The following is a 23,801-nucleotide window of genomic DNA, read 5'->3' on the forward strand; positions in this document are numbered from 1 at the left end:
TATTGGTCTAAAATTCTCTTTTTTTTGTTGTGTCTCTGCCAGGCTTTGGTATCAGGATGATGTTGGCCTCATAAAATGAATTAGGGAGGATTCCCTCTTTTTCTACTGGTTGGAATAGTTTCAGAAGGAATGGTACCAGCTCCGCTTTGTACCTCTGGTAGAATTCGGTTGTGAATCTGTCTGGTCCGGGACTTTTTTTGGTTGGTAGGCTATTAACTATTGCCTCAATTTCAGAGCCTGTTATTGGTCTATTCAGGGATTCAACTTCTTCCTGGTTTAGTCTTGGGAGAGTGTATGTGTCCAGGAATTTATCCATTTCTTCTAGATTTTCTAGTTTATTTGTGTAGAGGTGTTTATCATATTCTCTGGTGGTAGTTTGTAGTTCTGTGGGATCGGTGGTGATATCCCCTTTATCATTTTTTATTGTGTCTGTTTGATTCTTCTCTCTTTTCTTCTTTATTAAGCTTGCTAGCAGTCTATCAATTAAAAAACCAGCTCCTGGATTCATTAATTTTTTGAAGGGTTTTTTTGTGTCTCTATCTCCTTCAGTTCTGCTCTGATCTTAGTTATTTCTTGCCTTCTGCTAGCTTTTGAATATGTTTGATCTTGCTTCTCTAGTTCTTTTCATTGTGATATTAGGGTGTCCATTTTAGATCTTTCCTGCTTTCTCTTGTGGGCATTTAGTGCTATAAATTTCCCTCTACACACTGCTTTAAATGTGTCCCAGAGATCCTGGTATGTTGTGTCTTTGTTCTCATTGGTTTCAAAGAACATCTTTATTTCTGCCTTCATTTTGTTATGTATCCAGTAGTCATTCAGGAGCAAGTTGTTCAGTTTCCATGTAGTTGGGCGGTTTTGAGTGAGTTTCTGAATCCTGAGTTCTAGTTTGATTGCACTGTGGTCTGAGAGACAGTTTGTTATAATTTCTGTTCTTTTACATTTGCTGAGGAGTGCTTTACTTCCAACTATGTGGTCAATTTTGGAATGAGTGTGATGTGGTGCTGAGAAGAATATATATTCTGTTGATTTGGGGTGGAGAGTTCTGTAGATGTCTATTAGGTCCACTTGGTTCAGAGCTGAGTTCAATTCCTGGATCTCATTGTTAACTTTCTGTCTCATTGATCTGTCTAATGTTGACAATGGGGTGTTAAGGTCTCCTATTATTATTGTGTGGGAGTCTGTCTCTTTGTAGGCCTCTAAGGACTTGCTTTATGAATCTGGGTGCTCCTGTATTGGGTGCATATATATTTAGGGTAGTTAGCTCTTCTTGTTGAATTGATCCCTTTACCATTATGTAATGGCCTTCTTTGTCTCTTTTGATCTTTGTTGGTTTAAAGTCTATTTTATCAGAGACTAGGATTGCAACCCCTGCCTTTTTTTGTTTTCCATTTGCTTGGTAGATCTTCCTCCATTCCTTTATTTTGAGCTTGTATGTGTCTCTGCATGTGAGATGGGTCTCCTGAATACAGTACACTGATGGGTCTTGACTCTTTATCCAATTTGCCCGTCTGTGTCTTTTAATTGGAGCATTTAGCCCATTTACATTTAGGGTTAATATTGTTATGTGTGAATTTGATCCTGTCATTATGATGTTAGCTGGTTATTTTGCCCATTCATTGATGCAGTTTCTTCATAGCATTGATGGTCTTTACAATTTGGCATGTTTTTGCAGTGGCTGATACCAGTTGTTCCTTTCCATGTTTAGTGCTTCCTTCAGGAGTTCTTGTAAGGCAGGCCTTGTGGTGGCAAAAGCTCTCAGCATTTGTTTGTCTGTAAAGGATTTTATTTCTCCTTCACTTATGAAGCTTAGTTTGGCTGGATATGAAATTCTGGTTTGAAAATTCTTTTCTTTAAGAATGTTGAATATTGCCCCCCACTCTCTTCTGGCTTATAGGGTTTCTGCTGTGAGATCCGCTGTTAGTCTGATGGGCTTCCCTTTGTGAGTAACCCGACCTTTCTCTCTGGCTGCCCTTAATATTTTTTCCTTCATTTCAACTTTGGTGAATCTGACAATTATGTGTCTTGGAGTTGCGTTTCTCGAGGAGTATCTTTGTGGCATTCACTGTATTTCCTGAATTTGAAAGTTGGCCTGCCTCACTAGGTTGGGGAAGTTCTCCTGGATAAAATCCTGAAGAATGTTTTCCAACTTGGTTCCATTCTCCCTGTCACTTTCAGGTATACCAGTCAGACGTAGATTTGGTCTTTTCACATAGTCCCATATTTCTTGGAGGCTTGTTTCTTTTTACTCTTTTTTCTCTAAACTTCTCTTCTTGCTTCATTTCATTCATTTGATCTTCAATCACTAATACCTTTTCTTCTACTTGATCAAATCCGCAACTGAAGCTTGTGCATACATCACATAGTTCTTGTGCCACGGTTTTCAGCTCCATCAGGTCATTTAGGACTTCTCTACACTGTTTATTCTAGTTAGCCATTCATCTAATCTTTTTCAAGGTTTTTAGCTTCTTTGCGATGGGTTCGAACATCCTCCTTTAGCTCAGAGAAGTTCGTTATTACCAATTGTCTGAAGTCTTCTTCTCTCAAGCCATCAAAGTAATTCTCCATCCAGCTTTGTTCCATTGCTGGCAAGGAGCTGCATTCCTTTGGAGGAGAAGAGGCACTCTGATTTTTAGAATTTTCAGCTCTTCTGCTCTGGTTTCTCCCCATCTTTGTGGTTTTATCTACCTTTGGTCTTTGATGATGGTGATGTACAGATGGGGTTTTGGTGTGGATGTCCTTTCTGTTTGTTAGTTTTCCTTCTAGCAGTCAGGACCCTCAGCTGCAGGTCTGTTGGAGTTTGCTGGAGGTCCACGCCAGACCCTGTTTGCCTGGGTATCACCAGCAGAGGCTTCAGAACCACAAATATTGCAGAACGGCAGATGTTGCTGCCTGATCCTGCCTCTGGAAGCTTCATCTCAGAGGGGCATCCTGCCGTAGGAGGTGTCAGTTGGCCCCTACTGGGAGGTGTCTCCCAGTTAGGGTACTGGGAGTCAGGGACCCACTTGAGGAGGCAGAGTGTCCATTCTCAGATCTCAAACTCTGTGCTGGGAGGACCACTACTCTCTTCAAAGCTGTCAGATGGGACGTTTAAGCCTGCAGAAGTTTCTGCTGCCTTTTGTTCAGCTATGCCCTGCCCCCAGAGGTGGAGTCTACAGAGGCAGGGAGGCCTCCTTGAGCTGTGGTGGGCTCCACCCAGTTCCAGCTTCTGGACCGCTTTATTTACCTACTCAAGCCTCAGCAATGGTGGACACCCCTCCCCCAACCTCACTGCCACCTTGCAGTTTGATCTCAGACTGCTGTGCTAGTAGTGAGTGAGGCTCTGTGGGTGTGGGACCCTCCAAGTCAGGCACGGGATATAATTTCCTGGTGCACCGTTTGCTAAGGCCATTGGAAAAGCACAGTATTAGGGTGGGAGTGTGCCGATTTTCCAGGTACCGTCTGTCATGGCTTCCCTTTGCTGATGAATGGAATTCCCTGACCCCTTGCACTTCCTGGGTGAGGCGATGCCCCGCCCTGCTAAGTGGGCTGCATCAACTGTCTGACAAGCCCCAGTGAGAGCCCCAGTGAGATGAACCTGGTACCTCAGTTGGAAATGCAGAAATCACCCATCTATTGCATCGCTCACGCTGAGAGCTGCAGACTGGAGCTGTTCCTACTCGGCCATCTTGGAACCAACCTTTTTTTATTATTTTTTTGAGATGGAGTCTTGCTCTGTCACCCAGGCTGGAGTGCAGTGGTGCTATCTCGGCTCACTGCAACCTCTGCCTTCCAGGTTCACACCATTCTCCTGCCTCAGCCTCCCGAGTAGCTGGGACTACAGGCGCCTGCCACCACGCCTGGCTAATATTTTTTATTTTTAGTAGAGACAGGGTTTCACCATGTTAGCCAGGATGATCTTGATCTCCTGACCTCATGATCCACCTCCTCAGCCTCCCAAAGTGCTGGGATTACAGGCGTGAGCCACTGCGCCCAGCCTTGATCAATTTTTATGAGGTCAGGCAGGGAGGATGAATGGGCAACATGTGACCAAGTGCCAAGGATGGGCATGAGTTTGGGGTGGGAGACACTTTGTGTGTAGGAGCTGAGGTGGGGAGTTTGTAGAAGGAACGTGAAGGAATGGGAGATGAAAAGATGACCGATGGAGCAAGGTCCCCTGGCACAGAGTAGAAGAGCTCCCCACCCCACAGGGAGGGGTGGGTCTTTTCAGGAGCAAGTTCACCTCATCCTGACAGGTTGGAATTAAAGAGGGGCCAGGCATGGCAGTGGTTCATGCCTGTAATCCCAGCACTTCGGAAGGCTGCAGTGGGAGGATTGTTTGAGCCCAGGAATTCGAGACCAGCCTGGGCCACACAGCAAGACCCAACCTCTACAAAAAATTTTAAAAATAAAAATAAATTTTGAAAAAAGAAAAAGGAGGATGGGTACAGATGCAGAGCTCATTATAGGTGCTCTGGAGGGGAGAGACAGTGAGAGAGGTGATAGCAATGACCTGGTCTGCTTGGTGAACTTTAAAGTAGGGTCATCTGCTGAGATGGGGTGGGTCCATGTCCCTCACAGCTTCCTCACAGCTTCCTCCTAGAGATGGTGACGTCCACTTTTGGCAGGGTCTGAAGCCAGGACCGTCTCTGTTTCCTTGGCTGCCTCCTTCACTCAGATCCAATTTGTTTCTCTTGAAGAACAATTGAATTCTCTCAGTAGAGAATGAAAATTATCCCTCTCATCCTATTTCCACGTTTGCCATGGCTTTCAGGAATGCAAACTGAATCATTAAATGATCTCTTGCAATGGTCAGCAGTGACTTTCTCTGTCTCTGGGTGACTTTGATTTCTCTGGCTTTTCAATATCTTTATTACATCACCTCTTTCCTGGGGAGGCTGTTCACAGATGTTCTGGGAATAGCTGTGATAGAGAAATGAAGCTCACATTCTCAGGACTTGGCTCCTGATCTGTGACAGTGGCTTGCTCACCTCAGGTAGGCCTTCTCCATGGGTACAGCGACAGCCCTGGCACCAGACTAAGAAGGATGGCCTTGGTGTCCCCAGTCTTAGAAGAAGGGGGTGCCTCTTGCTGGCTGTTCCAGTCAAAGTGCCAGGGAGTTCTTCAAGGAGCTTAGCTCAGGTCCTGCCCGTCCCCAAACCAATCCCTGTGAATGGATCCTAGATGAATAAAATACTTCCAAAAGTACTACTGTCCTTGTGCCCTGCCTGCAGGACTCCTCCACACTGCCCCCTCTCCCTGAGTCCCTGTCCTGGTCTACCCAGACTCCCCCAGCCTTCCTGGCCCGCCTCAACCACAAAGCACAGGACCTGAGGTGCACAGACCTTCTTGGCCTCCTAGCCCCATGCCCTCCCTGTGTGAGGCACTCATCTTGGCTGGCCTCAGAGGCCTCGCTCTCCAAGTGGGCATCACTGTAGACCCCACCTTATAGGGGTCTTGTGAGGATTCATTGTGAAAGTGCATCTGAAGTGCTAAGCTCACCTCCTGGCAACCACAGATCCTCTCCCTGGCCAGGTCCCCCTCCCCTGAACCTCCACGGCTGGTACCAGCAGCCCCAGCACCACTCTGTGGGGCTCCACCTGTGTGTCTCAATGACACCCGTTCAGGTTGGAACTCCGGCCCACAAGCTTCCATGTGAGAGAAGGGTCATTTTATATTTTATAACTCAACTTATCTTCTCCCTCAATTTTATCATTCCAGCGAGTGACGGGAACTCAATTTCTGTCCAGTTGGAATCTTCCTTCATCCCTTTCTCTGGGGGTTACCAGGGGGTCTTATCTATTATTACTCCTCAAGTGTCTCCTGACTTGTCCACTTCTCCAGCTGGTCCTGGGTCCTCCATCCTTGCAGGTGACCATGGCGACGCCCTCTTCCCCATGGTGGGCTCATTCTGGTCTCCCACTTCTCCTCTTCAGGCCTCTCATGGGGACCACTTCAGCTGTTTTGGTGCCTGCAGAGCCTCACTGGCTTGCCATGCACCACGTGGGCATTCCTCTCTCTGCAGTCCTGGGACCTCCCTGGGGCTCCACCAGGAAGCCAGGCACAAGGCTTCACTGCTTCCAACGCTGCAAACACACCTGGCTTGGCAGCCTTGCCAGGCTCAGGCGCTTTCTCTGTGATACCATTGTCCTTGTTATTGCCTGGTAGCAGAGCGGTTGGGTAGAACTTACCTTTATTCGTGATGTTTCAGATCACATTTTTTATCCATGGTTAAGCATCCTTTCCATTCTTTGAGGATCCTGGATTCTGAAATTCCAAAGCCAGGGAGAGGCCAGGCACGATGGCTTACGCTTGTAATCGCAGCACTTTGGGAGGCTGAGGTGGGCGGATCACTTGAGCCCAGGAGTTCAACACCAGCCTGAGCAACATGACGAAACCCTGTCTCTACCAAAAATACAAAAATTAGCCAGTCTGGTGGTGGGTACCTGTAATCCCAGCTACTCGAGAGGCTAAGGCAGAAGCATTGCTTTGACCCAGGAGGCGGAGGTTGCAGTCAGCCGAGATAGTGCTCCAGCCTGGGCAACAAAGTGAGACCCTGTCTCAAAAAAAAAAAAAAAAAAAAAAAAATCTAGGGAGAGACATCTCCCCCTCAGCTATCCATTCTCACGCGTCTTTCTGAGGCATAAGCAAGTACTGGCTGAGTGGCTCAAAGGAGAGAAGGGCAAAAGGGGAAAGGAAACTCTAGGAAGCACGGTCATTGATGAACATTTCAGAACGCAGTCCCAGCACACATATGTGAACTCCTTCATGGAGTAGCTGATGGGCTCGTCTCCTTCCTCCACGGGGCCTAGCATGGCGCTGGACCACAGCAGATGCTCCACTGATGCCCAGCACCTCTTGCTGTTTGGCTTCGCGGCCTCCTTACACATCTCCCTCACATTTGGTAAGCGCTTTACAGTTTACAAGGCCTTTTCACAATGCCTTCTGCCAGTAACTCCTAACTACTTTTGACACAGTAGTGATGGTTGTTTTCATTTCCAGATGAGGAAACAGGCTCAGTGAGGTTGGGTGAGTTTCCTGCCCTCCATGATCTGGGTGGAGTAAGGTGGAGTCCGTGGGTGGGGCTGCAGGGGCCTGAAGAGGTGATGTCCTGGCCGTTGACCCCTCCTCTCTCTCGTCCCCCAGCGTTCGCTGCCTTCCTGCTGGTGGCTTGCCTCCTGGATTTCCAGAGGGCCCTGGCTCTGTTTGTCCTCACTTGTGTGGTCCTCACGTTCCTGGGCCACCGCCTGCTGAAACGGCTTCTGGGGCCAAAGCTAAGGAGGTTTCTCAAGCCTCAGGACCATCCTCGCCTGCTGCTCTGGTTTAAGAGGTGAGTGAGCTCACAGCCCTGAGGCAGGACAAGGGAGGGCCTGTGAGCTGAGGGGTTGGCTCCAGGGTTATGGCCAGGGCTGGAGGAAGAGGAAGAGGAAGGCTCTGTGTCATGGAGAACTCTCCAGGGCCCCAGGGCAGGAGCTGGTGGGTGACTTCAAACATAGCAGCATCTTTGTGGTGTTTCACCAGTTCTTAGTCCCAGTTACAGCAGGTGACTGTGGTGGATGAAAACTGAACTCAACAGTTTCCTCCATTCAGGGATCCCAGCTCCTGGAGCAAGGAGGGCCCAAATCAGTACCTCCCTGAGATCACCTGGGCAGTGTGAGACATCACCTGGGCAGTGTGAGACAAAAAGCCGCAGGGACCATCCCTGGAGTGGGATTCAGCAGGCTCGATCGGGGTCCAGGTGCTAGTATTTTTCATTAGCCTCCAGGGAATTCTGATGTAGCCAGCAGAGTCTTATGTGTTTTGTAAGCCAAGGTTCGCAAAAAAAATTGGCTGGGGGGAAGAAAATGGTTTCTATGGCTTAAAAAAAAAGTCTGAAGACCACCAATCTGTTTCAGTACTCTATTTTGTTGATGAAGAAGCTGGTGGCCAAAGATACCCAAAGACTAAGTCAGGGGGATGCAAGGGTACAGGGGTGACTCTCACTTTCCCAAAGTGAAATCCGCATACCACAGCAAAATGATTTGAGCCTGCCTGTGGATTAACACATTTAAAATTTTATTTATAAGTACATTTACTGTTACATTTGACTTCTCTTTATTAAATACATTTGCGATTTATTTTTACAATGGTTTTCTATGACAAGTCATTGATGATGGTTTTCCACTTGAGGGACTGATACGAAGTTTCCTTTAAAAAAATGCACGCAGATAAACTGGACTTCATAAAAACTAAAAACTTTTTGATGCAACACACACTATCAAAAAAGGGAAAAGACAACTCATGGAATGAGAGAACAGATGTACAAATCATATGTCTGTATAAAGAAACTGTATGCAGAATTCCAACTCAACCATAAAAAGACAACCCATTTGAAGAATAAAAGGTTTTGCTACAGCCAAAAATCACATGAAAATGTGCTCAACATCAGTAGCCATCATGGAAATGCAAAGCAAAGCCACCATAAGATACCACTTCATGTTCAGTCAGATGGCCATAATCAATAAGATAGATGATAACAAGTGTTGACAAAGATGTGGAGAAATTGAAACCCTGAGACACTGCTGGCAGAAATGCAAAGCAGTGCAGTTGCTTTAGAAAATGGCTGACCAGGCATGGTGGCTCATGCCTGTAATCGCAGCACTTTGGGAGGCCAAGGTGGGAGGATCACGAGGTCAGGAGTTCGAGACCAGCCTGGCCAACATGGCGAAACCCTGTCTCTACTAAAAATCCAAAAATTAGCCAGGCATGGTGGTGGGCGCCTGTAATCTCAGCTACTTGGGAGGCTGAGGCAGGAGAATTGCCTGAAACCGGAAGGCAGAGGTTGCAGTGAGTCGAGATTGCACCATTGCACTCCAGCACCATTGCTCCAACAAGAGCAAAACTCTGTCTCAAAAAAAAAAAAGAAAGAAAGAAAGAAAGAAAGAAAAAAGAAAATGGTTAGGCAGTTCCTCAAAATGTTAAACATGGACTTACCATATGACCCAGAAATTCCACTCCTAGGTATATACCTAAGAGAAATGAAAATATATGTCCACATAAAAACTTGTGCACAAATCTTCATATAGCATTAATCATAGTAGCCAAAAAGTGAAAACTACACATATGTTCATCAACTGGAAAATGGATAAAGAAAATCTATATATCCATACAATAGAATATTATTTGGCCATGAAAAGGGATGTAGTCTTGATAAATACTACAATAATGATAAACCTTGAGAACATCATGCTCAGTGAAAGAAGCCAGTTTTAAAGAACCATATACTGCATGATTCCATTTATGTGAAATGTCCAGAATGGGCAAATCTGTGGAGACAGAGAGTTGATTAGTGATGGGAAATCTGTGGAGACAGAGAGTTGATTAGTGATGGGAAATCTGTGGAGACAGAGAGTTGATTAGTGATTGCTAGGGTGGATGGGAAGAGGAGGTAGTGACTGCCAGTGGTTTGGGGGTTCTCTTTGGACTGATGAAAATATCCTAGGATTATGATAATGGTTGCACAAATCTGTAACTATACTAAAAACCATTAAACCATACACTTTTGGCCAGGCATGGTGGCTCAAGCCTGTAATCCCAGCACTTTGGGAGGCTGAGGTGGGTGGATCATGAGGTCAGGAGATCAAGACCATCCTGGCTAACACAGTGAAACCCTGTCTCTACTAAAAATACAAAAAAAAAAAAAAAAAAAAAAAAAAGCTGGGTGTGGTGGTATGCACCTGTAATCCCAGCTACTCAGGAGGCAGAGGCAGGAGAATCCCTTGAACCTGGGAAGCGGAGGTTGCAGTGAGCCGAGATTGCACCACTGTACTCCAGCCTGCGTGACAGAGTGAGACTCTGTCTCAAAAAAAAAAAAAGAAAAAAAAACCAAACCAACCAACCAAACAAAAATACACTTTAAAAAATTGCTGCATAATATTATTAGGTTGGTGCAAAAGTCATTGTGGTTTTGCCGTTATGCAATAAATGTTGCACCAACCTAATAAATGTGCATAGTTTCAGGGTACATGTGAAAATTTAATACATTCATATAATTTGTAAAGATCAAATCAGCGTACTTGGGATATCCATCAAATTAAATATTTGTCTTTCTTTATATTAGAACTATTCAAATTCTCCTAGCTATTTTGAAATATGCTATACATTATTGTACACTGTAGCCACCTTACTCATCTATCTGTCACTAGGTCTTATTTCTTCTCTCAAACTATATATTTGTACCCATTAATCAACTTCTTGTCATCCCACCTCCCTCCTCCCCTTCAGAGTCTCTGGTAACGACCAAACTACTGTCTGTCTTCATAAGATCTACTTTTTAAGCTCCCACATATGAGTGAGAACATGCAATATTTGTCTTTCTGTGCTTGGCTTATTTCACTTAACATAATGATGTCCAATTCTGTCCATGTTGCTGCTAATAACAGGATTTCATTGTTTTTTTATGGCTGAATGATATTCCATTGTGTATATATACCACATTTTCTTTATCCATTCATCTGTTGATGGGCACCTAGGTTGATTCCATATTTTGGCTATTGTGAATCATGCTGCAATAAACATGGAGTGCAGATGTCTTTTCAATATATTGATTTCCTTTTTTTTTTTTCTTTTTTTTTGCGTATATACCCAATAGAGGAATTACTGAATCATATGGTACTTCTATTTTTAGTTTTGTGAGGAACTTCTATCCTTGAACCATACACTGTAAATGGGCAAATTGTATGGCATGTAAATTTTGTCTCAATAAAGCTGTTAAAAAATACATGCATTTGGCTGGGCGTGGTGGCTCATGCTTGTAATCCCAGCACTTTGGGAGGCTGAGGCAGGCAGATCATGAGGTCAGGAGATCGAGACCATCCTGGTCAACACGGTGAAACCCCATCTCTACTAAAAATACAAAAAAATTAGCCAGGTGTGGTGGTGGGCGCCTGTAGTCCCAGCTACTCTGGAGGCTGAGGCAGGAGAATGGTGTGAACCTGGGAGATGGAGCTTGCAGTGAGCCAAGATAGCGCTACTGCACTCCAGCCTGGGTGACAGAGCAAGACTCCATCTCAAAAAAAAAAAAAAAAAAAAAAAATGCATGCATTTGATTTTGGCTCCCAGTTAAGATGGAGTAACAGAGACCAGGTTTATCCTCCCAGTTGAAACAGCTGAAAAACTGAAACAAATACATGAGACAAGAGCTCTTTGATGTTGGACATCAGTCAATAAAGGACACTGATCCTTGAGAATTAGGAAACAAATGAGGTTAGCTCTGTGTTCTCCCCAGCTGACTGCCTGGAGAGCATTTCCAGACCACAGCACAGGGAAGGAAAACTGAGGTGGGATACCAGCAGATTCCCTAAGTTGAAGAGACAGAGTTGGAAATCTAGGGAAGCCAAGGCAGGCAGGGTTCACATTGCAGAGCACAGAGACACAGCTGAGAGATCACAGAGCAAAGCCCAGAGCTATGCAGAGAATCCTCCTTGAACATGCAGTTGAGTTCTGCTCAGAGAATACAGATGAGGAAACTACCCTAGTACTAGGAAAGAACCACCCAAAAGGAGAAGTGGGAATCATACCTGGAATCACACAGGGCCAGGAATAGTGTCTATTCCCGACAGTCAGGTGAAAAAAACCTCATAATGCACAGGGCATTGTTTAGCGTAGTAAGAAGGTTTTGGCTCAGTAGCAGAGAAAAAAAAAATCAACTCTAAAATAAATGCTTCTCAGGCCCTGCCTAACATCTTAAAGACAAAACCTGAAAAAATTCAAACAAAGCATCAGTTAACCACAGCACAACTTCAGTTGAATATACACAGCTGAAGTCTCCAGAGGGGAAGGAGGGCAGAAAAAAATATTTGAAGAAATTATGTCCAGAAAAAATCCAAATAGGATGACAATTGGACACCCAAAGATTCAAGAAACTTCATGAACCCCCAGCACAAGAAACATGAAGACTATACCGAGGCAATAATCAAATTACTTAAGATCAGTGATAAAACCTTCACAACAACTAGAGAAAAAAGACATGTGCAGAGGAGCAGAAAGATGGATTACTAGCAGACTTCTTGTCAAAAATGAGTGAGAAAATAGTGGAACAGTCAACAACAACAATAGCAAATACCCAAAAGGCTGTCAACCTACAATTCTTTACCAGTGAAATGTATTTCAAAAAAGAAGAGGAAGGCCGGGCGCGGTGGCTCAAGCCTGTAATCCCAGCACTTTGGGAGGCCGAGATGGGTGGATCACGAGGTCAGGAGATCGAGACCATCCTGGCTAACACGGTGAAACCCCATCTCTACTAAAAATACAAAAAAATTAGTCGGGCGTGGTGGCAGGCGCCTGTAGTCCCAGCTACTCGGGAGGCTGAGGCAGGAGAATGGCGTGAACCCAGGAGGCGGAGCTTGCAGTGAGCCGAGATAGTGCCACTGCACTCCAGCCTGGGCGACAGAGCAAGACTCCGCCTCAAAAAAAAAAAAAAAAAAAAAAAAAGAGGAAATAAGAATTCTTTCAGTCATACAAAAGCTGAAATAATTTTTCAGACCTAAAAAGCAGACTTATGCTACAAGAAATGCTAAAGGAGTGGCACACACCTGTAGTCCCAGCTACTCAGGAGGCTGAGAAAGGAGGATCGCTTGAGCCTGGGAGACATAGGCTGCAGTAAGCCAGGATCATGCCACTGACTCCAGCCTGGACGATAGAGGGAGATGCTACGGCAAAAAGAAAAGAAAAGAAAAGAGAGAAAGAGAGAGAAGCCAGTGTTGTGGCTCATGCCTATAATCCCAGCAATTTGGGAGGCCAACTTGGATAGATCACTTACGCTCAGGAGTCCAAGACCAGCCTGAGCAATATGTTGAAACTCTGTCTCTAATAAAAATACACACAAAAAAAATAGCCAGGCATGGTGGCATGCACCTGTAGTATCAGCTATTACACTTGGTTGGCTGAGGCACAAGAATTGCTTGAACCTGGGAGGTGGAGGTTGTAGTGAACTGAGATCACACCACTGCACTCCAGCCTGGGAGACACTGTCTCAAAAAAAAAAAAAAAAAAAAAAAAGGAAAAAAGAAAGAAAGAAATGTTAAAGGAAATTCTTTGAAGAGAAGGAAAATGCTACTAGCAGAAACCTGGTTCTACAAAAAGAAATGGGGTCAGGTGTGGTGGCTAATGCCTGTAATTTCAGCACTTTGTGAGGCTGAGGTGGGAGGACTGCTTGAGCCCAGGAGTTTGAGACCAGCCTGGGTAACATAATGAGACCCCATCTCTACAAAAAAATAGATAACTAAATTAGCCAGGTATGGTGGTGTGCACCCGTGATCCCAGCTACTTGAGAGGCTAAGGTAGGAGGGTCGCTTGAGCACAGAAGGTCAAGTCTGCAGTGAGCTATGCACAATATGCCTATATGCCACTGCACTCCAGCCTGGGCAACAAAGCAGACCCTGTCTCAAAAAAGACAGAAAGGGAAGGGGAAGGGAAAAGGGAAGGGGAAGGGTAAAAGGCAAGGAAGGAAGGAAGGAAAAAGTTGATTAAAATTTAATCAACTTAGGCCAGGTGTGGTGGCTCACGCCTGTATGAGGCAGGCAGATCACGAGGTCAAGAGATTGGGACTAGCCTGACCAACATGGTGAAACCCCGTCTCTACTAAAAATACAAAAATTAGCTGACTGGGCATAGTGGCATGCACCTGTAGTCCCAGCTACTCAGGTGGCTGAGGCAGGAGAATCGCTTGAACGTGGGAGACAGAGCCACAGCTCCTGGCCTTGTCATAAATCTTTAATAAGCAAAATAACCCAATTTAAAAATGAACTCAAGGCCAAGCATGGTGGCTCACGCCTATAACCCTCGTAGTTTAGGAGGTCAAGGTGGGTGGATCCCCTGAGGAGTTCGAGACCAGTCTGGCCAACATGGTGAAACCCTGTCTCTACTAAAAATACAAAAATTAGCCAGGCATGGTAACAGGCACCTGTAGTCCCAGCTACTTGGGACACTGAGGCAGGAGAATTGCTTGAACCCAGGAGGTGGGTGTTGTAGTGAGCCAAGATCTCGTGCTACTGCACTCTAGCCTGTGTGACAGAGCGACACGCCATCTCAAAAACAAACAAACAAAAAACACTAAAAGGCTCAAGATATGAACAGACATTTAAAGAATATGCCTAAGTGGCAAATAAGTACGTGGTAAGATGCTCGACACCATTTATCAGTAGAGAAATGCAAGTTAAAAACAGAAAGAGATACTACCATATACTGAGTAGAATGGGTAGAATTCAAAAGACTAACCATACTAAGTGTTGGCAAGGATATAGAGGAACTGAATTTTTTTATACTGCTAGTGGGAATATAAAATTGTGCAACTGCTGTAGAAAACAGATTGGCAGTTTCCAGGCCTATCATATAATCTACCTATTTTACTTATAGGCATTTACCCAAGAGAAATAAAAACATATATCCACACAAAGACTCGCACATGAAGTTTTGAATGTTCATAGCAGCTTTATCTGCAATAGCCAAAAACTGGAAATCAACAAAATGTCCATCAATAGGTGAATTGATAAGCACAGTGTGGTATATCCATATAATGGAATACTACTGAGCAATAAGATGGAATGGACTAGTGAATCATGCAGAAACCTAGATAAATCTCAAAATAATTACACTAAGTGAAAGAAGTCAAACAAAAAAGGACAGGTACTGTATGGTTCTATTTATATAAACTTCTTTCTTTTCTTTTTAAAAAATTTATATAAAATTCTTAAAAATGCAAACTAGGTGGGGTGCGGTGGCTCACACCTATAATCCCAGCACTTTGGGAGACTGAAACGGGCAGATCACTTGAGGTCAGAAATTCAAGACCAGCCTGGCCAACATGGTGAAATCCCATCTCTTCTAAAAATACAAAAATTAGCTGGGCCTGGTGGTGCATCCCTATAGTCCCAGCTACTTGGGAAGCTGAGGCAGGAAAAGCGCTTAAACCCCAGAGGTGGAGGTTGCAGTGAGCTGAGATCATGCCATTGCACTCCAGCTTGGATGATGAAATGAGACTCTGTCTCAAAAAAAATAAAAATAAAAATAAATAAATGCAGACTAATCTAGTGGCAGAAAACATGTCAACTGTTACATGGGAACAGGGAGGGAGGCAAGAAATTACAAAAGGGATGATGGATACGTTCAATCTCTTGATTGCAGTGATGGTTTCAAAGAGTATGCATATGCCAAAACGTATCAAATTGAACACCTCCAATATGTGCAATTGATTATATATCAACCATACCTCTAATAAAGCTGTTAAAAATAAAAAATCTGAAACTAGCATTTAAGTTTTTTTTTTTTTTTTTTTTTTTTTTTGAGATGGCATCTTGCTCTGTCACCCAGGCTGGAGTGCAGTGGCACGATCTCGGCTCACTGCAACCTCTGCCTCCCAGATTCAAGTGATTCTCCTGCCTCAGCCTCCCAAGTACCTGGGATTACAGGCACCCACCGCCACTCCCAGCTAATTTTTGGATTTTTAGTAGAGATGGGTTTCACCATGTTGGCCAGGCTGGTCTTGAATGCCTGACCTCAAGTGCTGGGATTACAGGCGTGAGCCACCACGCCCGGCCATATTTGAGTTCTTATAAAGTCAGTTAACCTCAAGAGAAATAGTAAGTAAGGAGAGGTACAGTTGGCACACAAACGAGGCAAAGATTGTGCACATTGAACTGGAATGAGAAGAGTTTAAAAACAGGAGCAGAAAGAAAAGCAGTAGGCTCTGGAATTAGCCTGCTTGAGTTCAGATCTTTGGTCTCCTGCTTACCAGCTAGGACCGGCCTGGATAAAACCGTGAAGTGAATAGACCTTGCTTCCAGAGTGCCTGGGTGGAAATCTCAGTTCTGCCACTTTCTAGATGAGTGGCCTTGGGCCAGTTATTTAACCTCTCTGTGCCTCAGTTTCCTCATCTCTATCAAAAGAACGTGTCTCTCAGCATTGGTATAGTACCTGGCATATAATAGGTGCTCAGTGGAACATTAACTGTCATTAGTAGTACCCAGTGAGTTGATGACTGGATTGAACTGATGACCGGATTGGGGTGAGATCTTGAGCACCTGATGCCAAAACCTGAGCTCTCCCACCCTTCAGGCTGCACCCTGGACAAACAAATCCTAGCCCCAGGGAGGGAAGTGTTGCTGTTAAGGTTAGATCCATTCCTTGGTCTCCCTTGGTCTCAGGTGCTCAGCTCGGAGGTCCAAACTCACATCACACGCTTCTAGACATTTTGCAGTCATGGCCGATCGTGTTGAGTCCTGGGCGGCACAGGTCTTTTCTCCCACAAGGTCAGAGGCTGAGCTGAGCATCCCTGCAGCGATGAGATTCCTGTAGCTGGATGGAGCCAGGTGCTTGTCACTATGCTCAGCTTGGTACATACATCCCCCTATATAATCCTCTCAGCAACCTTGAGAAATGAAGGGTCTCTGGCTTCATTTGACCCATGAGGAAACTAGACTCAGAGAGGCAAGGTGATCTGCCTGAGGTCACACAGTGAGGTCAGCTCTTCCCAGCATGTGGTTCCAGAGCTGGTGCTCTTTCCACTGTGCTGGGCTCTTTCTCCTCCTCCCAGCCCTGAGCACCTTTTCTCTGGGTTGCTGCGTGCTATTGTGTGTGGGTGGGGTGGGGGTACATGCTGAGGGTGATGGCTTTCTTCCTCTTGCCTGCAGGGGCCTAGCTCTTGCTGCTTTCCTGGGCCTGGTCCTGTGGCTGTCTCTGGACACCTCCCGGCGGCCTGAGCAACTGGTGTCCTTCGCAGGAATCTGCGTGTTCATTGCTCTCCTCTTTGCCTGCTCAAAGCATCATTGCGCAGTGAGTGCCAGTTGTGGGGCCCAGGGCTGGAAGTGTTTGCCTCTCTCTTCTGCCTCTAGGCTGGATCTGGGTGCTGGGGTGTAGGCAGATGCTCCTGTTGGGAGAGCCCTGGAGGCTCAGGGCCTGGAGAAGACCTGTGTGTATCAGGACAGGCTTCCTGTGAAGCAGAAGTCTTCAAACTCCCCAGCAGGGATGTCTCTCCAGACTCAGAGGCCACCAGGACATTTGTTTCCTTGGTGACGTGTCCTCTGGTCAGTCTAATCCTGGTCTTCAGGTCTGTAGGCTCAGGAACTACCTCCACCCCAACCACAGAAAACACAGGCCAGAGCTCCAGTCTGTCTGCAGAGCCAAGGGTTTCCTGGAATCATTAGCTTAAAATAGTCCTTCTCAAAGTCTGCGCCCCAGACCAACAGCAGCAGTGCCTCCATGGAACTTACCAGAAATGTAACTTCTTAGGCCCCACCCTAGGCCCACTGCATTAGAAACTCAGGGGCAAGGGCAGCAATCATCCTGTCAGCAAGCACAATTCTGATGTGTACTAAATTCTGATGTAGACTAAATTCTGATATAAACTACATTCTAATGTGTGCTAAATTCTGATGTGTACTAAATTCTGATGTATACTAAGGCAGGCATGCACCCATTTGGGAGGTCCCTGCCATGGGCAGATAGAACCTTCTCTCTCTGCCTCTGTAGCATCAGGATCCCTCCCTGTTTCACAGTGTGGCTACCACCTTCCCCAGGCCACCGCCAAGCCTCCCAGAAGGATGCACACCAGAGCTTGGACTTGCTGCTAAGGAATTATTAATGCTGATCAGGGAACAGCAACCTGAGAAGCCCAGCTCTCATCTGCTGGGAGGGGCGGGGGGTGTGGTTATGGAGAGATGGGGTTGAGGTGGATGGGAGCCCAGCCTGTGGAGGAGAGATTGGAGATGGTTAGGCAGACAGGGTTCACACGAGCTGGAGAGGAGCTGGGCCCGGAGCAGTCTGGTGCTGATCCTGAGGCCAGAGCCCCAGGCCACATCTCTGGCAGTGATGACCAGGAGACGAAGTGCCGTGGCATGCCCAAGGCTGGTCAGGTTTCACCTGAGTTCTTGGTTAGAATCTTGGCCCACCCCTACCCACTGCCCAGGTCCATTCCTGCCAAGCACATGGCCTGTTCTGAATCCCAGGGAGGGATCAGGCAACAGTAGTAGGCAACAGGCCTAGTACTCTGTCTGGCTCCAGCCCCATTCTCCGGGCAGGCCAATGCTCCTGGGCTCCCTCGGTAGCCAGTGCCCCCTGCTCTCACCCCCACCCAGCTCCCTGCCCATCCCTCAAGGAGCTGAACTCACCTTTCCGTGGGGTGGGGTGGCAGGTGTCCTGGCGGGCCGTGTCTTGGGGACTTGGACTGCAGTTTGTACTTGGACTCCTCGTCATCAGAACAGAACCAGGATTTATTGCGTTCCAGTGGCTGGGCGAGCAGATCCAGGTAGGTACATGGGACTTGGATGCCCAGAGCCTCTTAGGTTACTGGGAGTAGAGGAGAAGCCACTTGGCAAGGGGAAAAGTGGGTGGTGAGGCCATAGAGACGGCTTGGGACCTGGAGGGTAGGGTAGACTGGGGGCCCCATACCAGGTGGGTAGCTGGGGCCCGGGCAGTGCAGCTGCCACTTCCCTCACACCTGGCACTGAGGCCCCAATAGAGTAGTCTTTTCAGAGGCTAGGTCTGCAATCAACAGTGACTTGGAAATTGTAATAGTTAAAAGTGCTTTAAAAAAATCTCCCCAGATCTGCAAATGATTTACTTCTGTGTATATGTGTTTACAAATAATGTATATTGAAGTCATACATTTTTATTCTGTTGTTTTTTTTTTTCAAGACAGAGTCTCACTTTTGTCACCCAGGCTGGAGTGCGGTGGCACAATCTTGGCTCACTGCAACCTCTGCCTCCCTGGTTCAAGCAATTCTCCTGCCTCAGCCTGCCCAGTAGCTGGGATTACAGGCACCCACCACCATGCCCGGCTAATGTTTGTATTTTTAGTAAAGACAGGGTTTTACCATGTTGGCCAGGCTGGTCTCGAACTCCTGACCTCAGACGATTTGCTTGCCTTGGCCTCCCAAAGTGCTGGGATTACAGGCGTGAGCCACCACACCTGGGCCCATTTTGTTTTGTTTTGAGACAGTCTTGCTCTGGCATCCAGGCTGAGTGCAGTGGTGTGAATACGGCTTACTGCAGCCTTGACATCCTGGGCTCAAGTGATCCTCCCACCTCAGCCTCCCCAGTATTGAGTAGCTGGGACTACAGGTGTAAGCCACCATGCCAAGCTAATTAAAACATGTTTTTTCTTTTTCTTTTCTTTTTTTTTTTTTTTTTTTTTTGTAGATACAGGGTCTCCCTATGTTGCCCAGGCTGGTCTGGAACTCCTGGGCTCAAGTGATCTCATCTTGAGCCATGGTGCCCAACCAATTTTGTTTTTTATTTTGGTAAAATATACAGAGCATAAAATTGACCATTTTAACCACTTTTAAGTGTCATTAAATTCATGCACACTGTTGTACAACTATCATGATTTACTTTTGTCAAAAGAAAATTATAACAAATTTAGTTTAAAGATCTTAATTGGCTTTTACTTGTGATTTTAGAATGAGGCAACACCTCATTCTATACAAATAGAGTGAGTGTTCTGATGAGTTGAGCAGAGGAGATTGGCTTTATAGACAGAGAAAGGCTGAAGAAAGCAGAAACAGAAAACAAAAAGCAGATTGCTTGTTTCAAGGTCACTTTCCTTGTAAAGGTCAAAACTGAGGGGACTGCTTGTCATGCTGCATTTGGGGATATGGCTATATGTCTCATTCTCCTGGTTTTTTGGAAGGTCAGGAGACAGCTTAGTTTTGACTTGTGATGTGGAACTTTATAGCATGAGCGATTCCATTTTGGTTTGGTCTGTTGGGCGAAGTGCAGGAGCTCAGTCCAAACCAATGGTCTCATTTATTTAACACTTAGAATTTTTTTAATCTATTTATTTGTTTACTTATTTTGAAACCAGGTTATGAGACTAGCTACTTTTTCTATTTTTGTAGAGACAGAGTTTCACCACGTTGCCAAGGCTGGTCTCAAAGTCCTGGGCTCAAGTAATCTGCCTCCCTTGGCCTCCCAAAGTGCTGGGATTACAGGCATAAGCCACCACGCTGACCTTCTTTTATTTTAGTTTAGTTTAGTTTAGATTAGTTTAGTTTAGTTTAGTTTTGAGACAGGGTTTCACTTCCATCACTCAGACTGGAGTGCAGTGGCGTGATCTTAGCTCATTGCAGCCTCGACCTCCTAGACTCAAGGGATGCTCCCACCTCAGCCTCCTGAGTAGCTGTGACTATAGGTGTGAGCCACTACACCCGGCTAATTTTTGTGCTTTTAACACTTAAAAAAATATAAATTATCAAGGACATAGGTTAAATAGGTTAATCTACTTACCTCCCTCTCACCAGCTTGCAGTTCCCTGTGCTATGTGCAGGGGGGAGCATGAGAACCCTGCCGGTCCAGGAATGTGCACACCTGCTGGCCTCGCTGAGAGTAACTGCACAGGGTGTGGAGGAAAAGACAGAGAGTTGCTTTTCTGGCTATGTCTCCATTTTATAGATGGGAACACTGAGGCCTGAACAAGAGAAATGACTTGCTGCCCCTGCAGTCACATTGCAAGTTCAGGATATAACACAGGTCTCCTGTAGAAGCATGGCTGGGCTCAGACTCCAAGGCCACAAGCCCGGGATGGGGACAAGATGAGGGGAGGCTTTGCCGTTGGTTGTCAGGGGCCTGAGCAGGCATAAAAGGCACTGCCTTCTTCACACATCTCATGGTTACTTCCATTGTCTCTTCTTTATTGTCCTAACAACTGTCAGAGCATTTCTTTTTATTTTTTTTTTTTTTGAGACGGAGTCTCGCTCTGTTGCCCAGGCTGCAGTGCAGTGGCACAAGCTTGGCTCACTGCAACCTCTGCCTCCTGGGTTCAAGCAATTTTCCTGCATCAGCCTCCCGAGTAGCTGAGATTACAGGTGCCACCACCACGCTTGGGTGATTTTTGTATTTTTAGCAGAGACGGGGTTTCACCATGTTTGCCAACTGGTCTCGAACTCCTGACCTCAGGTGATCCGCCTGCCTTGGCCTTCCAAAGTGCTGAGATTACAGGTGTGAGCCACCGCACCCAGCCTATAGAGCATGTCTTTTAAATTGACCAAAAAGGTGTCTCTTTGGCAAATATGCTTAGGAGCGAGTGCCCGTGGCGGTAGCTTTAACACTCCTTGCCAGGTGGTGCCCACCCCAATAAGAGCCTGGGGGGACTACGTCCCTGGGCCAAACCGCCTGTCTCTGGCCGCTGCTTCCTCCCTCCTCCCTTCCCAGCCTCACTGCCTGTTTTTGTTTTGCATTTTTCTTTCAGATCTTCCTGAGCTACACAGAGGCCGGCTCCAGCTTCGTGTTTGGGGAGGCACTGGTCAAGGATGTCTTTGCCTTTCAGGTCAGCTTGACTCAGGGTCCCAGAGGCCTTTAGCAGCCACTGCCCAGTGACTCCAGCTAGAGGGGAGTCTGGGCATGGTGGGGGCCCAGGTGGAAGCGGGGAGTCCTATGGGCAGAGGTCGCCGTACTGGGAAGTTAGTGAACCTTAAGCCTGGAGCCCGGGAGGGGCCCAGCAATGTTCACCTCATGAGATGTTTTTACTATATTTTGTAAAATTTGCAAAAGTAAGATATTTCTGTATGTTTTTTTCTTAGAGATGACCCTCCAAATTATAGAATTACTGAGTAACTGAGGACAAGAAGTGGGGGTAGGGGTCATGGGGATAGCTCCTGCTGAGACCTTAGCCCCTGATGTGGTGCAGAGACTCTGCGTCTAGAAAGAGCAGTTTCCAGGAAGGCTTAGGCTCAAATGATCCTCTCAGGTGCTCCTCCTTCAGGGCCCCTCACAGGCCACCTCTGCCAGGAAGCCAGCCCTTACTAGTCCTGCTGCAATAGCTCCTTCCTTCGTGTCCTCCTAGACCTATGATCCCACCTTCCCTCCTCCCTCCCTGCCTCCATCCATCCTTCCTTTCTTTCTTCCAACAAAAATCTATTGTGCATTTACTGCACTGCAAAATATTATAGGGGAAATGGAGATAAAGGCACTGTTCTGTTTCAAAGAACTTATTGTCTAATGGTGGAGCCTCAACCCTAATTTAAAAACAAAGCAGCCTGTGCAAAGGATGAGGACGCTGCCGGTGGGACCCTTCACTGTTCTGGGTGGAGCTGTGGATGTATTTCTTTTTTCCCCAGTTAACTGTTTAAGCACTGAAATGCCTTGTTTAGTAAGAACTCTTGTGTAGCCCTCCTCTGCCTGCCTTACACTCCAGTTGTCTAAGACCATCTTGCTCTAGGCTTAAGCTCCACTTGCCAGGCAAAAGAGAGAGACTTGGGGCCCCACTCACCCAGTAGCTGACCCCAGTTTTCTGCCACTGATGCATGGCACTGAGAGGAAAATCAGGGCTACCCACTCTTGGTACATCCGGGACCACCATCACCATGGAGCTGCTATGCAAGACCCCATGTGCAGGTTCTAGAGGTTTCTGCTGTTTTTCATTATGCTGGCCACTGTTCCCAGAGCCTCCCCACCTGCTGGGGGTCTTGGACCCAGGAGACTTTTGGCCCAAGCCATGGACTTGGCTATGGACTTCTGGACCGGCATTTAGCCATGTCAGGAGTTCAGACCCTCCTGCCTACCCCTGACCCTGACCTCTGGTGAGGTCCCCTTGGAGCCTTAGCGTCTCTTGTGCCAGCAGACTCCCTAGGGAATGTCCAGTCTAACATTGTCAGCCCTAGGAGGAAAGGGAGGGGCCCAGGTTCCTATCTTCTCTGAAGTCTTCTTGCCCCCTGGGCATACTTGCCCATCATGTTTTCTGAGACCAGTTCTGTATAGGGAGAATATTGGGAGGGGGATCCTATGTCAGCCCCGCAAAGGCCCCTAATACCATATTCCTTTAGGGTAACGAGCAGCTGCTCCCTTACCTTTGCATAACCAGTGTGGGGGTACTGAGGTTTCAGAAAAGACCAGTAAGGTCTGCTTCAGGGTGACTTTCGGCGTCCACCCAGGCAGGAGGCAGGGAGGTTCCCGCAGCTTCTCATACTTTAAAACACACACACTCAGCCAGGCACGGTGGCTCATGCCTGTAATCCTAGCACTTTGGGAGGCCGAGGCAGGCGGATCACCTGAGGTTGAGAGTTTGAGACCAGCCTGACCGACATGAAGAAACCCTGTCTCCACTAAAAATACAAAATTAGCGGGGTGTAGTGGCATGCCTGTATTCCCAGCTACTCGGGAGGCTGAGGCAGGAGAATCGCTTGAACCCAGGAGGCGGAGGTTGCAGTGAGCCGAGATCGCGCCATTGCACTCCAGCTTGGGCAACAAGAGCGGAACTCCATCTCAACAAAACAAACACACACACACCCGACACTCTGCAGTTCAGCCTCCCCAGGCAGCTGGGTTCAAGTGCAATAAAGGAGGGCCCTGAGGAGTGCCTATAAGGAGAGATTCTTCCAACAAGAGACCATGAGGGAGACTCTTTGAAGAGGTGGCATTTGACATGGAGTTTAGGACAGAACAGATTTGGACACACTGTGCGAGGCAGGAAGAGGAAATGGCATGGGCAAAGCGTGGAGGTGAGAAAATACTAGCGTGTCCACGGTGCAGGGCAGAGTTCAGTGGACGGGCATGTAAGCTGTTTCCCAAAGGGAAATTAAAGCCTCGTTAGCCAGAAAGCAGGGGAAGAGGTGCTGGGCAGGCCACGCAGCTGCTGTCTGCGGGCGCCCCTTCCCCCGCCCACCACCAGCCAGCATCTCTCCTGCGTCATAGCTGGGCTTGCCTCTGTGTCTGCCCCCTGGCCACATTAGCTGTGTCTCCTCAAATCCTGCCTCCCTTTCTGGAAGGATGTGTACACACCTGCTGCTTGTATCTCTCCCGGAATCACCCTTTAGAATCATGGATTCCTTGACTGTTGGTACCAGGAGGGAGTTCAG

General features: G+C 46.8%; 1 protein-coding gene across 1 annotated transcript in view; it reads left to right on the forward strand.

Moving 5' to 3' along the window:
• Positions 1-23,801, forward strand: part of SLC28A1 (solute carrier family 28 member 1) — a 69,414-nt gene that overhangs the window by 11,084 nt on the left and 34,529 nt on the right. The window contains exons 7-10 of the mRNA XM_037987771.2: positions 7,123-7,306; positions 16,644-16,785; positions 18,143-18,256; positions 21,197-21,274. Of these exons, the coding sequence (XP_037843699.2) occupies positions 7,123-7,306; positions 16,644-16,785; positions 18,143-18,256; positions 21,197-21,274 (518 nt within the window). The remainder of the gene's footprint in view (positions 1-7,122; positions 7,307-16,643; positions 16,786-18,142; positions 18,257-21,196; positions 21,275-23,801) is intronic.

The sequence above is a fragment of the Chlorocebus sabaeus genome, chromosome 29 (genome assembly GCF_047675955.1).
Source record: "Chlorocebus sabaeus isolate Y175 chromosome 29, mChlSab1.0.hap1, whole genome shotgun sequence".
Taxonomy (NCBI): Eukaryota; Metazoa; Chordata; class Mammalia; order Primates; family Cercopithecidae; genus Chlorocebus; species Chlorocebus sabaeus.